Raw genomic sequence first — 17402 nt, forward strand, 5'->3', positions numbered from 1 at the left:
TTATTTTTACTGCAGCTTTCTGTAGAGATAAGGTCCTGCTTCTTATATTTAATTGGCTTCATTAAGAAAAATAGCAAATATTAATTATACCCACTCTTACAGAATACTGAATTTTCCAGAGCTGCTATATACTGTTACTCCAATGTGTAAATGTGTTTGAAATAAAGTATAACAATGTTACATTGGCAACATACTAACACACTTCACCTTTTAACTAAGATTGCTCCTCTCCTTGATGCCCTGTCCCAACTTTCAAGCACTGTTCACTTGACCTACTGTGTATAGCAATTACTTTCATCTGACACTTGAAAAAAAAACCCAAACCACTTTACCTAGAGTGCTCAGTTTCATGAAATCTCCTTTTTTACTTACTCAATACCCAAGCAGTATTTGATTTGATTTCGGTACAGTTTTAGTGTGATGTTTAGTCCATGTAATAACATTTCCTTAGAGGGTAAGAATGTACTGTGAGGGTACACAAGAAGAAATATGGGGCATTAATGCAGTATTGAGTGTGCATTCAGTGAAGATACATAGAACACTGAAACAGCTAACGTGGAAATTATAAAAAAGTTGAAGTGAGGTCCTGGAAAAGGATTTAGTTATTTGGAAGTCCAGAAAGATATGTTTGGTTTATTTGTGTGTGGGGATTTTTTGTTTGTTTGTTCTTTCTATTTGTTTTATTTTGTTTTTTTCCCAATATTTATTTTTCTTGGAGATGCTATGAAGAAAAATTTATGAGACTTAAATCTAGAAAGGCTCAGGTAAAAATGTGCCTAGGTACAACAGGCTGAGTGACAAATGCTATGTCTTTGTTAGCCCAGTTTTAAGAATGGAAGTATTAGAATTGTAAGGGTGAAGCCAAGGGCAGAGAGTTAAAAGACTGAGTTCCCTTCTTGTCTCATGGAGTTGGGAATGATGTCATGTTGCTCACATGGTGAGATTTGTTGTTTTGGTGTTAGTTGGAGTAAGCTCGAGTCATCATCATAGAGATGATGGCTGGCTTTGAGTTTCTGTGAGGAAAAGCACAGAGAGTGAATGGACAAAGAAAAGCCCTGAAGAATAAGACCTATGGAGTGCAATGAACAGAGCAGAGGTGGACAAGGCCAAGTTTCCAATCCAGAGTACCCTGAAACACCCAGAGAAATGTGTCCAGCTGGAGTGACAGAAACTCTGTGTGGGCAAGATGGCAAGGAAGTGCTGAAAGCTCATTTATATCCAAGGCAGCTGAAAGATCTGAGACAGTGAAGATGGATTAGGTTTAGAGCTTTGCCAGAAGAGCCATTACTAAACTCTTATTGAGAGTGGTTTTGGTTAAACATTCCACAGAAGCCAGACAAGAATGATGCCTACAATGAAATGGAGGGAAAAGGTCTTTTGATGAAGATACCTAAGACTGCATAAGGACTCCAGGCAGCCAGCAGAATCACTGACCCTTGGTAATCTTCAATAGTCAGCTGGACAAGGATCTGAGCAACCTGATCTGACTGTGAAGTTAGCCCTGCACTCAGCAGGTTGTGCTGCAGATCTCCAGAGATCACTTCCAACCTGTATCACTCAACAGGTTGTCACATTAACTGACTGACCTTGAGGGTGGCAGCAACGATGGAGCAAAGAGCACAGTGTTTTGTGGTGTTTTGTTAGATGAGAAAGACTACAGGTGTGAGACTTCTGTAGATTAGGTTTCATTTTTTTGTGCTTGTTGACCCCTCAGATGGGTATAGTTATTACTTTTATCCTAACACTGAGAAGGCCCTTTACTTGATGTGTTAAGAACACATCTGTGTTCTGTCATCTTTAGTCTGATCAAGTGGAATAGTGACCTGACTGGCTTAGGGTTTTTTCACTTGCTTAAAGCATAGGGCATAAGTTTGCATTTAGGAAATGTTAGAATTTTCTTGTATGTAAACAATTGTATATTATTCTTCTTTGGACTAGGTTCTCTATATGACCTTTGTGAGTGTGAATTCAGAGCTAAAACAAAAACTTATGGCTTTCCTTCCTTTAGAAAAGGACCCTCATATTGGTAGATGATCCTTAAGCTTATTAATTGCTTCTATACGAACCTGCAGAGTTTTGTGCTAATATTTGAACTCTGAGAGCAACATTTATCATAACTGCCTTTAAAAATCTATTTACATTGCTTATTAGCAAACTGGTATTTTTCCCTGTCCGGTTGAGTAACATTCATTTATTTAACCCCTGTATCTTCATAATAAAGCTTTACCCCTTGTATAGCTGAGTCTGTATAGTATATAGAAAGTTTGAAGATGGAACACACCTATACATTAGAACATTTCTTCCTTTCATCCAGATATTTATGATTGATTTATTTGCATCATACCTTCATTGTCTTTCTGTAATTAGAAAATGGGGAATAACTGTGCTTACATAATATTTAAAGCTCCTTGAGATTTGCAGTGGAAAAGGACTGTGTAAGTGCTAAACATTTTACTATTTTGCTGTTTTGTTTCTCTTTTTTTGGTGTGGGGTAGAGAGTACAGTAAATACGTAAATACTTGCATTCATATGCCATGTGTTTTCAAAACAGAAACATGCATATCTGGAGAACCTTCTGGTTTCATATTTTACCCTTATAAAATGTTTTTTAAAACAGCAGCTTGCATTATTTAACTGTGCTGCAAAAATATGGAATGTGGATTAGTATTTTTGAACAAATGGGTACATCCTCAGGGAAGATACAGTGGAATCTGCATTACAATCTAAAGTAAGTTTTCCTCCAAGTCCTTAATCCTGCTCTCCATCCTCCCCAACCCCATGAAATGCAAGCACTTCTAAACAAGGTCAGTGGCTTTTGTGCTACAGTTCCTCATGTGCACCTCATAGTCTGTGTATCTAGCTTCTGGATTTTTTTTTAAATTATTGTTATGTTCCTATGAGCTTTAGAGCTGTATTTTTTTAGGCTCCAACAATGCAACAAATATTCCCCTTTTGGACTCTGGTTGACTTTGTCTGGTCCACTACCATGCACAGGTGGTTTGTCTTGGTGTTCCTGCCTGTTCCTGCACACATACAGAGTATAATTCATGTTGAAGTGCAGGAAGGACCTGTCCAGTTGTTGTCCACTGGTCTCCTTTTCTCCACAGAACCTTTTCTTATCTGCTAGAGGCTTGTCAGTGTCTCCATGCATTAAAAGTACATATGACTGAAGGTGAATCAATGTAATGATGGTAGATGATTTAATCACTTATTTACTGGTAAATGTCTCTTGTAAGTAATGACACTGTTCAGTTTGAAGACCAGTCTCTATCTCGAAACTACAACAAGACTATGGAGAATTAGTTTTGGCTGGCAACAAGAAAGATGCTTAAAATGCCTAAAGGGTTAACCTTAAATGCTAATCTGGTTCTCATACCTTGAAAGCTGTCACTAGTCCTGTCAAAAGCTTAAACTCCCAAATCTGACAATGTATAATTGCTGAGGACGGAGTCTTGTTGCCTTATTGTGAAGTCAAAGTGTTTAAGGTGAAGAGTTTTTACTGAGTCATGGAAGATTCTTAATATTTTGCACAATCCAAGGATTAACTTTTAATGAGAAATGTGTTTGATGAAGGGCGTAAGGCAGCAGAAAGGCCCTAGGGGTGGAGGGTTGCCTAGTTTATGTAAAACATGATCATCTGATAAATTCTTCACTAAAATTTGCTTTTGAGAGTTCTTCAGTTCTGTTCTTCCTGAGCCCATATACAATAAAGACAAAATGCTTTCTTTCTACCTTATTTGTTAATATATCCAGAACAGTACGTAGGAGTTGGGTCTGACTAATAGTTTCTTTATTCTTGCTATTAGCGTAGTTTTCAGAACTTCAGCAACAGTGTCTCATAACATCTACGTTTTTTTTTCATTTTGATCAGTCACATATTATTCATGTACCATCTTTGGTACATAGATATCCTTGAAGGGTATCTTTAGCATATACTGTAGCATTGCTCTTTGATAAAAGCAAGATACTTTTTTGACTAATTGAAGTTCAGGATTTTGCTTTGAATCTCAAATACTGTTAAGAATACTATATATCCATCACACATCCAATAGAGAATATTGCTTCTGGCTGAAAACAGAAAGTAAGTTCATTGATGAATACTAACTTTCTGTTTTTCTGCCCTTTTTCTTTTTTTTTTTTTTTGGTTAATTGGATTGGGAGTAAGCAAAGATTTATTTGTGATTGCTTTATGTGTGGTACTTTTGGTAGAGTTCTATTTGTTCCTAATCCAAATGCAAAATTCACATCCTGAGAAAATATAAATTGAACTAAGCTTTTTGAAGTGGAAGAAAAGGTCACTTTGCTGTGTCAGGCAGACTAATGTAGAAAGAGCTGTGCCTTAACTTGCTGAGTGGTTTTTTTGGTTGTGGGATTTTTTGTTGGTGTTCTTTTTTTGTTATGGCAGGCAGTTGCATGGAGATCTTGATGGTGACATTACTTGGCAAACATTTTGGAATCAGCTCAGCATGTGACATCACACCTCCTTAAACTTTTCCACATAAAATACGTCCTCTCCCCCCCAAAAAAAATTATGAAAATTGAGACTTAATGTGAAATCTATTATTGCATCCTCTAAGGTCTCATTAGACACCTCAGTATTCCTCCCTCTTCCCACCATTTTCCAGGCAGCTAGACTAAAAGCTGCAGATGATAGTGGTAAAAGTTTTATAGTGTTCTTGGGGAAGGGGGAGGGAGGAGTGTGGAGAAGAGGCGGGGAAGAGAGTTTTAATCCCATGTCTATCCTGTTTAAAAAAAAAAAAGAAAATTGCAATGACTCTGATGCTTAGTCTTGTCTTCTGTGCAGCTTTTCACACAGTGTGAGCACATGCATCTGATGTAAGGTTTTGACACTTCTAGCAACTGTAGTTGTTTAGTTCTGTCTCTAAGAGATGAGTGTCTCAGATTTTGGGAAAAAGACAGCAGAGACGAAAAATTCCATTGATCTCAGGCTTTGGTTCCTGATACAATGATGTTTCACAAGAACAGTTCATAGTATGTGCTCTTCTGTGTGTGCTCTTGCTTTCCTGCCTCTGTGTACATTTTTTTCTGGGAAACAAAGGGTTTTTCTCCCCAGCCTCTGTAGTTTCAAACCATAAACATGGCTGGGTACTGGGTGGGAAGCATATGTGCTGTCTTTGATAGACGTGCAGGAGAGAGGTGCAGTGCAGAGTGCGAACAGTGCCAAAATACGTAGAACATGATGTTACGCAGGCGAAGCAAAGGAAGAATTATCTATGCATAATGTGAGTTTAGAATAGGCTTGACGTTCTCACACCCAAACATTTCCATCTGTTCCTAAGCGAAAGGAAACTGAGACAATATTCTCCTATCTTCTGGACTAGCTATCCAGGGAATAGGAAATGTTCTTTGATATTTTTTTCCTTAGGATGTGTTCAGTTTTACTGCAGATTCAGAAAAGCCACAATATAAAGTTGCTTTTTTAAAGAGAGCAAATGACATTAAATTATTAAATTCTTCTGAGAATTGGTATTGATATTTTCAGACTGTGCTTAAACAAGCTGTGATGCTTTTAGGATACACTTTATAATGAAGTTAGATTTATGGGTTTTATGTTAATCCTGATACGAGAACTTTGCCATCCTTATTTTCAAAGCTTTCTGTAAATTATCCTCTACTTTTGCTTCCTCTCTCCATCTAACAAACACCTGCTTTTCCTCATGTCTTTTTCTTCTGCCATCAGAGGCTGCATGCCTGATTTCTGTTATTCTGTTACTTACATACTGTGTGTATACTGAGCATCTAAAACACACTGAAAGGTTCACCTGTGCCCTGTTGGTTGTAACTTTATATATTTGCATGTGTCCATGTTTTCTCTACAGTGTAACATCCACATCATCCTGCAAAAGAGCTGAAGAATCTGCCAATTGTTTGTCCTACCTCACCTGCTGATGGAGATGTAGGCATTATTATTATTTAGAAGTAATTAGTCATGTTTTCACAGCTGAACTCTCAAAAGATAACTCTGCAAATATTTCTGAATTTTAGTGGACGCAGGGTAAGAAAGCAGACAAATCCTTAGATGTGATGTTAAATTGTACATGCTTCTTAGTATTGTGGCAAGAGGTAGCCTTACCTTTCACATTCTTGTTCCAGCAAGTTTGTAAACTCATCACTTTTTTCCATGTATTTGCTGTGCTTCCTCTTCTCTTCCTCTAGTTCATACAGAGTCTGTCTGTGTGATTTTTCTACCATTACAAGTTGATCCAGCATTCGTCTGTGAGTTTCTTTCTGTTTCTCTACAACTTTATCAAGCTACAAAAGAAGCAAAAACTCCTGAAGTATTTTGAATCTTTTGCTTTGCTTCATTATTGAAAAAATTTAAGAGTGGTGTAATAATATGAACTGCACTCAATAGCCTAATGGCCAGGTCTTTTGATATCCATTTGGAAAGGTTTATTAACTTTTGTCAGTCTAATTCTGACAAATTTGAAAAATAAGGTACTATTTTGCAGGACCCTCAGTTGCCTTCTTTTCTTCCTCCTGCCATGACTGTTCCTCAACAGCTACTAATTAACAGTTACTGTTCCCAGGGCTGTGCTTTTCTCATTGATCACTGTGGTAGAGAAACCAGATGTCTTGGCAGAAGTAGCCTCGTCCACTGCTTCACACAGTGGATGACTGGCTTTTGGTTGAATAGAAATAGCTGCCTCACTTTTAGCTGCATAGGAAATAAGAGCATTAAATTGGTTTTGTAAGGGTAGGCAAGTACATCAAAAAGCAGTTTTCTGGTTTGACAGTAAATGCATGGTAGTGCCAAGAGTGGAAAACAATCCTGTCTCTTGTGCTTACTCTGAGCATGGCTCTGGGTTTCTGGAATAAGTAAGTGCTAAATTTTTTAATAGTTAGAAGTATTTCTTTATAACAGCGTCATTTCCTGTTTTGTTCCTCAAATTGCACATGTTGTTAAGGTCTTCATCTTACAGATGGCGCCTTTATAGCACACTTTGAGCATCAAAGTCCCTCCCCTTCCTCAAGGATTTCTGCTTGACTTCTAATCATAGATTCATTAAGATTGGAAAAGACCTCCAAGGTCATCAAGTCCAACTTTTGACTGAACACCACCATGCCAACTAAACCACAGCACTAAATGCCACATTAAGTCATTTCTTGAACACTTTCAGGGATGGTGACTCCATCACCTCCCTGGGCATCCCATTCCAATGCTTGATCACCCTTTCAGTGGAAAATTTTCAATTTTTCTAAATATTATTATATAGCAATACTTTAAATCAAACAATCTATTTTAGGTTTTGGTAATCAGTTTTAGTTTTTCTGAACCACAGAGTTTTTGGTATAACTGTTTGCTGGACCTATGCTATTAAACTAAATAACCTCCACAAACAGAGATAATTCTGGGGATTCTGTTATAATTTTGAATTCAGTATGTGACCAAGTGATACAAGTGTGTGTGTGAAACCATAAGTGGTTTTCCTCTTTAGGCATTACTGATCTAGCTGAAGTTTCAGGGAGGATCACTGGAGGCCATCTAAAGACCTGGGAAAGTCTGTATTTGTTAGCAGCTTTGTTCCCTGCTTGTTCCCCTTTGGAGAATCCTTTATCAGGTCATCATAGGAGTCCCTGTAACCTTTTTGGAAAGGAGGGGTTTTGAGCTCATGGCCCAGTGCCTTCTTTTAACCACAGTCTATTCTAGTAGGTCAATCTGATTGTAGTGCTTCACTCTATTAACAGAAAAGAATTCACAAATGGGCAGTGTGGGAAGCAAAGCTGGTTCTGGTCCTCTGATGTTTCTCCTGCAAGGAATTCCATGTGCTACAAGAAACAGTGGATCTTCAGATTCTTAGGGCCACTGCTTATTTTGGACAATTTAATTCCAAGCAGTATGATTAATTATATTTTCCTCGTGTTTATTCACGGTTTGGCCAATAGAAATGATGACAGGAAGAGCTGGAATGCCTAAACATGAGTTCCTTGAATAAGTGAGGATATCATCAATTTCTGCATAGACTTCCAAGACTCCCCCTGCTTATCCCAGCTTTTTTTTTTTAAAGCTATATATATTCTCTTATGTTTCTCCTAAATAATTAACTTTTTGTTGACATTGCTATGAAAAGAAAGAAGAGCTATTGACAGGACTTTGAAAATGGTTTGAGACCAGAATACTCCAACAAAAATGTGGACCATTTTGAAAATTTCCTGCACTTTTAACTTCTGACATAGAGTCTTTTCGGTTGTAACATAGCTGAGCTCATTTCATGCCTGATCAAGAAATACTAAGAAACCTATGGGGGAGTTCTTTGTTGTTGTTTTGGCTGGTTTGTGATGCTCTTAACAGCAGATCATTTAGGTATTTTTCATCTTGCTCACTAATAATTTGTACACTTTATAGCATCAGAGTGACTGCTTTCTGGAATCATAATCCTGAAGCAGGACCTCTCCTGGAAAAACATTTCTTACCTAAACCCTTGCATGTGCAGACTTTCTCGGTAAGCAAGTGTTGCCTTAAACAGTAATCTTTTGGCTGTGTTTTCAGTATCTTTTACAGAGGTTGATCTGGATTGCCTTAAAAGGTCAGGTTGAAGAAAACTGTCCATATTAATTTCCTCACACTCTCCCTTATTTTAGCAGAAGTGGAAATTTCACGAATTGAAATCTTTCGTTCAGCTGCTAATTTACCAGAAAGAGGTTTCATCAACCTTCCCCTTTCCCCCCCTCCTTCCTTCAAGATTTTGGAAGGATTTTTTTGAACAACTATTGTAGATGCATGAAGCACCATCACCTCAGTTTCTGATCCTTATCTTTTTAAAGATCCTGCTGTCAGGTAAATTTACACTGTTCTCAGAAAGCAACCTGGCTCCTGTTTTTTGATAAAGTTCTGATGCAGTGCTGCTTGCAACTATGGCTCTGTCTTTCTTAAATTGATATGAACTGGGCATCAGCTTTGCATGAGTACTTGCTGGTCACAGCTCTCAGTGTGAGGTCAGAAGGGAGGAAGGCAAAGGCTTGAACTTCCAACTTCTTTTGGCAGGCAGTCTGCATGGATGGGGTTAAAAAAGTAGAGATAAGGATTTGTGTGGATTGGAGCACTGCGTCCAAAGTACATGTAAGAATCAAAGGCGATGTGTAAGTTGCTATCATAAGAAAGCTGAAATTTGTGGCTACAAGCTGATCATAAATCAAATGAGCCTGGTTCTGAACATGTAAATGCTTGATGGAGATGGGGGTTAGTCATCAACCAAGCAACAGTAACCAAGTATAAAATAATTCTGCTTCTGCACTGTTGGGTGTAAAGGATGTGGGACTTGCCAGCAGGGTTTTGTAGGTTCAGTATATTTTGTTTGTTCTGGAGTATTTGTTGAATGGCTATGAGAGGTTAAGTGAAGCAGTAATCCAAGCAGCATGTATGCAAGAAGTAACTCCAGGTTTTTGTTTTGCAGCTCTCAGTGAGCAATGCCTTTCACTTCACAGTAGTGCTTTTGTCAGTGTTGTGATTACAACCAGTTTGGATTACAGACTGGTTTTTGGGATGGGTGAGGTGTGTATTCAAGGCAGGGAAGTGGAACGAGGAAATTTTAAGTGGGAAAAAGAACAGTAGTGTCCGGGGGGGACCTGCTTATAATAAAGGGTAAGAGAGAAAAGTAAATAAGCTACTGCATTAAAACAGTTTGCATGTTGCACTTTTCTCCCGTTGCTCGGATTAAGAGATGCATTTAGATTCCTTTTGCAGCACGCTGCCAAATGAGTTCTACCATGGGCGTTTGGCTGTTGTGGCTGTGTACAAGGTGGAGAGTGTGAGCTTGTGATTGCATTTGGGAGAGAAGAAAAGAAATGCTGGGACTGTCTCCTGGTACAGGTGGACCATAGAGAACAGAATTGGAGAGACAGCAGATCCTATGTCACAATTAATGCAGACACTTGAGATCTGCATATAAGATGTGTAATGGGTATGGGCATTTGGCCTTGTGGCACCTGTGTGTGTTCCTGTGCAGCACCTCTCCCTCCCTGCAGGACCAAGCAGAGCAGAATCTCGTACTGGGTTGCTGAACTTCTGTGTGGTTTGTTGGGAAACTCTGTTGTGTTCCTCAGCGAAATAAGGGCACCTCCCTGGTCAGCAGATTTGACTCTTGCATTTTCCCTGTGCGATCTTGTGGCTGACTCCCATGTATCCAGCAGGGAAGAGGGAGAAGTTGTGTGAACCCCTGCTAGTGTGAGATCCTCACACGAAAGCGTCTCCAGCAGCCCAGGGTTCCTCAGATTACTCTGGCCAAATGCTAAATCTGCCCATGCAGAAATATCCATTTATATGAGCACACACAAGATTACTCAGGCTACACAGTTCTTAGCTAAAAACCACAGAGGACTAATAAGCAGCAGTATAAATGTCTTCTGTTGAAAATTAAAGTGATAAAATCTTAATTAAGTGATTTGTTGTTTTGTTCTTGCTAACATATGGGCTTTTCGCTAGAATTAATACTTGAACAGGCTGTACAGTACAATGGAAAATAAGAGGCATAGCCTTACGTAACTGTGAATAGTTCAGCAAGCTAAAAATTCACACAAATTTTATAGTTTAGATACATTTTGCCACCAACTCGTGTCTGAAGTCAAACTAGGATGGTGTATCTCAAATCCATTACATTGGAACTGAAGTCTTCATCTTCCTCTTTTTAGACTGTTTTGTGGTGTTATATTTCTTTATCCAAAGTCCAGGGTAAAAACATTCTCAGGGTCACTGTTTATAAGTGTATAACCCTGAGTTTAGGATTCCCAGAGACTTTGTGAGCATTTGCCTTTTTCAACCCTGGCTGAGCCAAATTTCCATGCAGATATAGGTTGGTCTTGTTTTCCTGAATGCCGCATTGTCAACAGGCTCTTCCTATGACTAAATTATTTGTGTTCTGCAGCTGTCATCCTTGGAAAGTTTTGACCAACATATTCTAAGATGTTGTGAGGATACAATCAGATACACTGTCTTAGAAGGCTGATGAGGGTGCATCTTTCCCCAGGTTGATTTGCCTTGGGATTTTAAAAATGGATTATATTTTTAATTATCCTTGATGGATGTGGAATATAGGTTTTCCTCTAGTTTTGCTGCTTTTAAGGAGATCTCCAAGTGGTAGGATTTATTGTTCATCCCATTTCAAACAGTGAGGAACCCACTTTTTTTTAATCTTTTGGCTATATTATTGGAAGCTGGGGAGAGTTAGAAACTGGAATCTGGTTTCTAATTCTATTAAGTTTTGAAATAGGAGAAAAGGACACCATAAACTCTGCAGTATCTTCTTCTTTATCTCTTTTTTCCTACATCACCTTCTCTGATATTTTTTTTGATTCTTTAATAAAAAAACTGGGGTTTTTTGAGTGTAGGAAAATGAATCTTATATTATTAGTCTGTATTTACTAGAATGTTGAATACTCTTTGTTTTCTATTCAAGAGAAGTGGCAATTGATCTGAAGACAGATTTTTTTGTGAATAACTGACTCGGTCTCAATTTATAAACTGTGCAAAGATGGAAAACCTTTTCAGGGCTTTTAGTCAGAAGCAAAACCAAAATGAAAGCCTGTTTTCTTTTATGCCCCTCAAGTGTGAGGAGTAAGACTAAGCTTATCTGATAGAAAGAAATAGCTGTAGAGCAATTTTGACTGAAAAAGCCCTCAGTTTTTTAAAAAAAAGTAAATTAAAACCATGGTTTTAGTGTGTCACACTCCTCATACGTTTTGCAAAGGAAGATGTATTACTGCTGTTTTCAGATTTGCTACGTTTCTTCACCTATGAATCCTGTTCCCAATGAGTAAAATTGTCCGGTCACCAGATTTTCCCACTACATTCTTAACCAAATTTGCCAAGAAATTTAAAGATTAGAAAATATGAGAGAGTTGTGAGAGAATGTTGCCTTCTGAAATTCATTGTATTTTCACTTGAGTTTTGGGATGATCCTCTGTGTTCGGGGCTACAAGGCTAAACTGTCAAGAGTGAGATGCACAGGCAGATACAAAGGTATGACAAAGGGCAAATTTAAATGGTCTGTTCCCAGACTTTGTGGCTGATTTCATCTCTCAGTTGATTTTCATATATGTTTTAAAAATACAAAAAAAACCCTAAATGTATTTCTGACATAATTTAGGGGCATTTTGAAATCGAAATTGTGGAATGCCTGCCTGCTACAGCATCCTTTGGTTTACCAAGACCAAGGAGTGGCAGTGGTCCTTCTAGCCTTTCAGTTGTTCTCACGATATTTAACTTTGCCTTTTGAAATTGCCAAATCCAATGGTGTTAGAAATTCTTTCTCTGCCATTAATTGTAAGAAGGAACAAGTGTGTACGAACTTTACGTGTAAAGTAACAGACTGAGCTTAGGTTTTCAAACTTCTTTCGACTTCTCCTCAAATTATTTCCATTTGTACTCGAAGTTTCTGTGACATAATACCACAATGTTATAAAATAAATTAACCTTTACACTTGAACTTTGCCTGTTTCAGATTATATCCAGAGATTTTAACCTTTGAGCTTCTGAAATGAGTGTTGACCTTTTGCCTCCTATAATTTTCTCTGAAATGATCTCTGTATCCTTAGGTACATTTCAGGTCAATTTGAAAAATGCTTAGTAGGAGAATTTTATTCACAGTTTCTGCTTTTATTTTTATGATGTTTATTTATACAGAGCAGCACATTAAAAAATGTTTATGGGAATTGGAGGCAATTACCTCGGATAAAAAAACACTTTCTGATGTGAAGGCGTTTTAATATCCAGTGATTTGCATTGCAGGGCGGAAATTAATCAGATAACATTGTTCAGAAAGTATGGTGGCTGCTGCTGCAGTGGAATTAAACTAAAGGTTGCTTAGGTGTAATGTGAGAATAATAGATTCCTGCCGGGATGAAGTTTCTAATGCCAGCTCATTACAGTAACTACTCAGACCAAGCAGGTATAGCTGTGACTTCCCCCCAGATTAGTGGGAGCTGGGATATGCAAAGGTAAACAGCTGTGCCATTACTGCTGAATGGGCATTTACTGGCAGTGGCCTTCATGGAACAAAGTGGGATCAGGGAAGCTTCTGTTTGTATGAGCTGTGAATATGGATGACAGAGAGGGGGGTTGTTGCGGGGGAAGATGATGGTGTCAAGAATAGAAGGCTGATTACCAGAGTTTGAATTAAACAAAATCATGTCTCTCAATGCCTAAAAACCCCAGTACAAATGAGGATCGTTAGATTTGGGTCCCAGCTGGAATCTGGACTTTGTTCTGCTGTCACTGACACTCCTTTTAGATTCTAGGTTTAGAGCTCATTTGCTTTCTTCCTCGGAAGTGGGTGAGATATTTTCCCTTGAATTTGGTGGGAACTATAGTTAAGTATCAATTACTTGTTCTTACCTCTCCCATAGGCTTTTCATAGATATCTTCTTGCCATTGCTCAGCCTTTGTTTGAATAGCATCTCGCTGGAGTGCCTCTAACACCTTCTTGGGAGTAACAAAGCCGTACTGTGCTTCAAGCAAAGCCAAGTCAATTTTTTCAGCCTTAAGTACTCCTATAACTTCATCTTGGGCCTGCAGAAACACAAAGTAAGGCTTTGTCTTGTTAAACTGTATAAATGTCTCTACAGGTTAGTTCTCTGCTTTTGATTTTAAGAAAACTGAAAAACATTGTAAATATTCCTGTATATGTAAAATGACCCAAAATAGTAATGTGAAGACAGTTGAAACACATGAAGGGAAGTATTGATCTTTGTATTTTGCTTGTTCAGTATAGACTCCCCAAAATCTTCAGAACCTTCATCAAAGCCTAAGAACTTTGTTAATGATGACTTTGTATTACTGTTACTGGACCAGTGTGTAGCATTCACAAAACAAAATTTCAGGGCAAAGTTTGACTTGTAGTATTAGAAATTGACTTTAAATTGTTAGTGCAAGATGCTAGGATGCTTCTTGAAGCCTGAAAGTGTTGTACATTCTGTATGGTTTGGGTGCAGATGGCTTCTGTAGTTTAATCCCCTTACAGATGTGCCCAAAGTCTGGTCTTTTCCCCCCCCCTGCATCCTCTGGTGGTGGAGGTTGTCCCCTGCCTCTGTTGCATTGACTGACATAACTGCATGCACTGTCTCAAACATCCACTGTCTGCAATGATCTCAGTTGGAAAAAAGTATGTGCTAATCCTAGAGGGGTAGAATAGGAAGGAAGGAAATCAGAAAGAAGGATGTATCAGGAAAGGATAACACTTTCGCTCTGGCTCCTTTTGGCTGGAAGACTTCTGTATCCCTATTTATGACTTTTAAAACAAGTTTAAAATACAAAGTAGTCTATTTCTAATCCTTAGCACTATGAGAAAAAAGTAGAAGAGTGATCTTTGGGAATCTTAAATGTTCTGGAATTTGGCAAGTGATGGCATCTAACTTAGAAACATAATTATGGTTGGATTGACAGCTGATCTTCAGAGATTTAACTTGGCATTACAGGAGGTAGAAAACTAGGAATAAAAAAAGACTTCTTGCCTTTTTCATTCATAGTGTTTCCTCTGGAATTTCAGACATGATTTAAAATGTTCGTGTTAGCCTCATTGTTTCTTAGTTTCTCATTTCACTCTATTCCAGTTTTAAATCTTAAGAATTGAAGTGTGTGTGTGTGTATGTATATTTATATATTTATATTACACAAGTGTAATGAAGAACGTGCATGTAATATAAATGAACATATTTATATGTATTTTAAAAAATCTCTCTTATTGAGAGGATGAGAGAAGTGTTCTAGAGGAGCGTGTAATATCTGAATTTTATCTTAATTAAGAAAGGCCAAATGAGCAGGAGAGAAGTGTTTTGCAAACATGAAAGTTGTTCTGTTTGCATAATGGAACAATCTGTAGAAGTTTGCCTTGGACCTACCCTCAGAGTTGGTACAGCTATTAAATATTTATATCACCTGTGTGTTCTGTTAAGCATGTATGTGTTATTACATAAACATATACACATATGTTAAGAATAGAACTACCTGGGCACTGTTTAGGGAATAAACTCTGAAACCATGTGCTACACCCGTTTATACCACTTTGGCCAGTTTGCTTTTTCCTCTGCCTGTGAGCAGTTTTAAAGTGGCTGTCATTACTTCTGTGCAATAAGCCTGTCACAGAAATATTTTACTTGCTCACTGGAAATCTGGTTCCCACTTCCTGCAATTACGTTTGACCAGGTTAGGCATCATTTACCACTTGACAGCTGGTTCCTTTTCTAGGTAGGAAAATGCTCTCTCTTCAAAATCCAGTGTCTTGTGGGCTAAGTGGCATGCAACACTTATGCTTCATATTATGAGAAATAAAATGGCTATGTTTATTTTTCTAGCAAAAGAACACTGTTCTAGTTAGAACACTGTTGAGCAAGTTACTTCTTGCACAGTCTGGCACATACTGATTCCTAGGAAGTGATGTTTGTGACTTCATAGGAGAGGGGGATTAGAAATAATAAGTACAAGATCTTAAAGGTCTGTAATATGTTCTCCATATCAGTTTTACAGTGACAAACATTTTGTATTCAAAAGATTTAGAATGGGGCAGCACAACTGGAAAGTTTTGTGAGTTCTCGGCTTTGAGAAGTTACGTGGGGTATAAAGATCACATTTCCCATCTGATAGCTCTAAGAGCTGTAATTTTAGGGGGTTTTTGTACTTTGCAGTTCATATTTGTCCTGTATCAAATTAAGTGAGGTGTCTCCTTAACATAAAAGAAGGTCGTGTTTGTGGTGGATGGGCGAATGCAGGGCTGGGATGGTGTATCTTTTAACTTGAAATGTAAAATAAGACAATACATTACCTGTAATTCACCCTCGAGGACACTAAGAAGAAATAGCAAGTCATCACGAGAGAGATCCTCCCTTTTCTTGAAAGAACTTCTTTGTTTTTTGTCTGCCTTAGGGCTTCTTAGGATTGTACTGGCTTGGGCTCCCTCGTCCTTCTCTTTCTGCCGCCTTTGCACATTTCCTCTCCCACTGTAACCAGCCTCTTCCTTATGGGGATCTTTTGGCCTTGGCTGGCTCAGCTTTGGTCTGGTTGGGCTTTCGGTGCTGTTGCTTCTGGAATGCATGGTTTGTATCTCTGAAGCTGGAAGAAGTTGGGGGAAAAAAGTAATTGTTTTAACTAACAGAGATTATAAAATTATCTCACTATAGTTGATGGTGGGTGTTGGTACCTCCAGAATAGTAATTTTCCCTCCCACGCAGGGCTGTTTGTCATTCAACAAAAGCTGACAACCTTGTGTAAACCAACAGGACTGGGCTGTGATCCTTACTGGGTGTCTATAGTGAAGTGAGTCTGTACTGGTCTTACACCTTGTAGCAATTCCCTCCACATTTGCAAAGGCAGCATCTTTAGCAGCAGTGCTGGGCACATCACCACACACCACATTTCCCATGAGAGACAGGGCCTGCCTCACCCTTCACATAAATACTTATTATGATGAGGCAAATTTAGATTTAGAAGGGTTTCACTAGGAAGATCTTTCTGTTCTGAGCCCTTACAGTATTCTATTTTTCCTTGTCTTTCCAAGGGAGAGCACAAAAGTGGTCCTCCACTACTATGAGTTATGTGGTTGCATTATCCGTGTTTGGCAAAATGTAGGGGTTAGCAAGTACATCCAGGCTGCAAAGAGTGAGCAGCACTGGAAATGCTGCCTCCACAGCACCACCACTGCCACCTCCAAAACCAAACTACCTTGCCGTTCATGACTTGTCCACCTCTGAAAACCAGGTAGTATAAAACCTTACTATTTCTTAAGTGCTGGAGTCCAGCACTGTAGAGGTGTTAATACCTGGTAGAAGGGAGACTTATCCTAACTAGGCCCCTTTGGAGTGCCACTGTTAAGGAAACACACTCTAATGCCTTTGCAGATAAATGACTAACACTGTGTAAATATTGATTAACCTCAGGAACTCTGTTTTGGTTATCACCACTCAGATTAAGGTATGAATGGATTAAAGTGCAGCTCTGCTGGAAAACCGTGGTCATAGATACCATCTACCAAACAAAAGCCTGATCGTGTGATTCAAAGGTGAAATTAAACATGTTCCAAATACAAATAAGGCACAAATCTTCTTATTAAACTGTAAAGCTAATTGCTGCAAGGTCCAGAAAATGGTTATGGCCTATGATAGGCAGGAGATGACTGTGTAGCTGCCTTTTGACCCAACAAATCTGTGGCTGATAAAGTTCTTCCCGAGCGTCCTCCCCCACTCCCTTCCACCAGATTCTAAATCCTAAACTCTGTGACTGCACTCCTTAACTGTGGTAATTTTCCACTCAACACTACAAACAGTTCCTTTTGTTGTTTTTCTGCAAGAACAGAGGAGGTGGAAGAAGCTTTTGGTTTCTAATGGATGATGACTGGGAGTGGGGAGAATGTATCAAAAATTTTACAAAAAAAGCAAGTGACATTTTCTGTAGTGCT

General features: G+C 38.5%; 2 protein-coding genes across 4 annotated transcripts in view; one reads left to right on the forward strand and one right to left on the reverse strand.

The window, feature by feature from the left end:
- Positions 1-17402, forward strand: part of CMSS1 (cms1 ribosomal small subunit homolog) — a 222780-nt gene that overhangs the window by 63895 nt on the left and 141483 nt on the right. The window lies entirely within an intron of this gene.
- FILIP1L (filamin A interacting protein 1 like) overlaps positions 1-17402 on the reverse strand; it is a 188596-nt gene that overhangs the window by 62130 nt on the left and 109064 nt on the right. For 2 of the 3 annotated variants that reach the window (XM_050333119.1, XM_050333118.1), the window contains exons 4-6: positions 15774-16060; positions 13352-13525; positions 6095-6273 (exon numbers count right to left, since the gene is read on the reverse strand). In XM_050333119.1, the coding sequence (XP_050189076.1) occupies positions 6095-6273; positions 13352-13525; positions 15774-16043 (623 nt within the window). In that variant the 5' untranslated portion in view covers positions 16044-16060. Of the gene's footprint in view, positions 1-6094; positions 6274-13351; positions 13526-15773; positions 16061-17402 lie in introns of those variants that run through there. The other variant, XM_050333120.1, reaches the window with a different exon arrangement.

This window comes from Myiozetetes cayanensis, unplaced genomic scaffold (assembly GCF_022539395.1).
Source record: "Myiozetetes cayanensis isolate MyiCay16 unplaced genomic scaffold, myiCay2020 scf5-8, whole genome shotgun sequence".
Taxonomy (NCBI): Eukaryota; Metazoa; Chordata; class Aves; order Passeriformes; family Tyrannidae; genus Myiozetetes; species Myiozetetes cayanensis.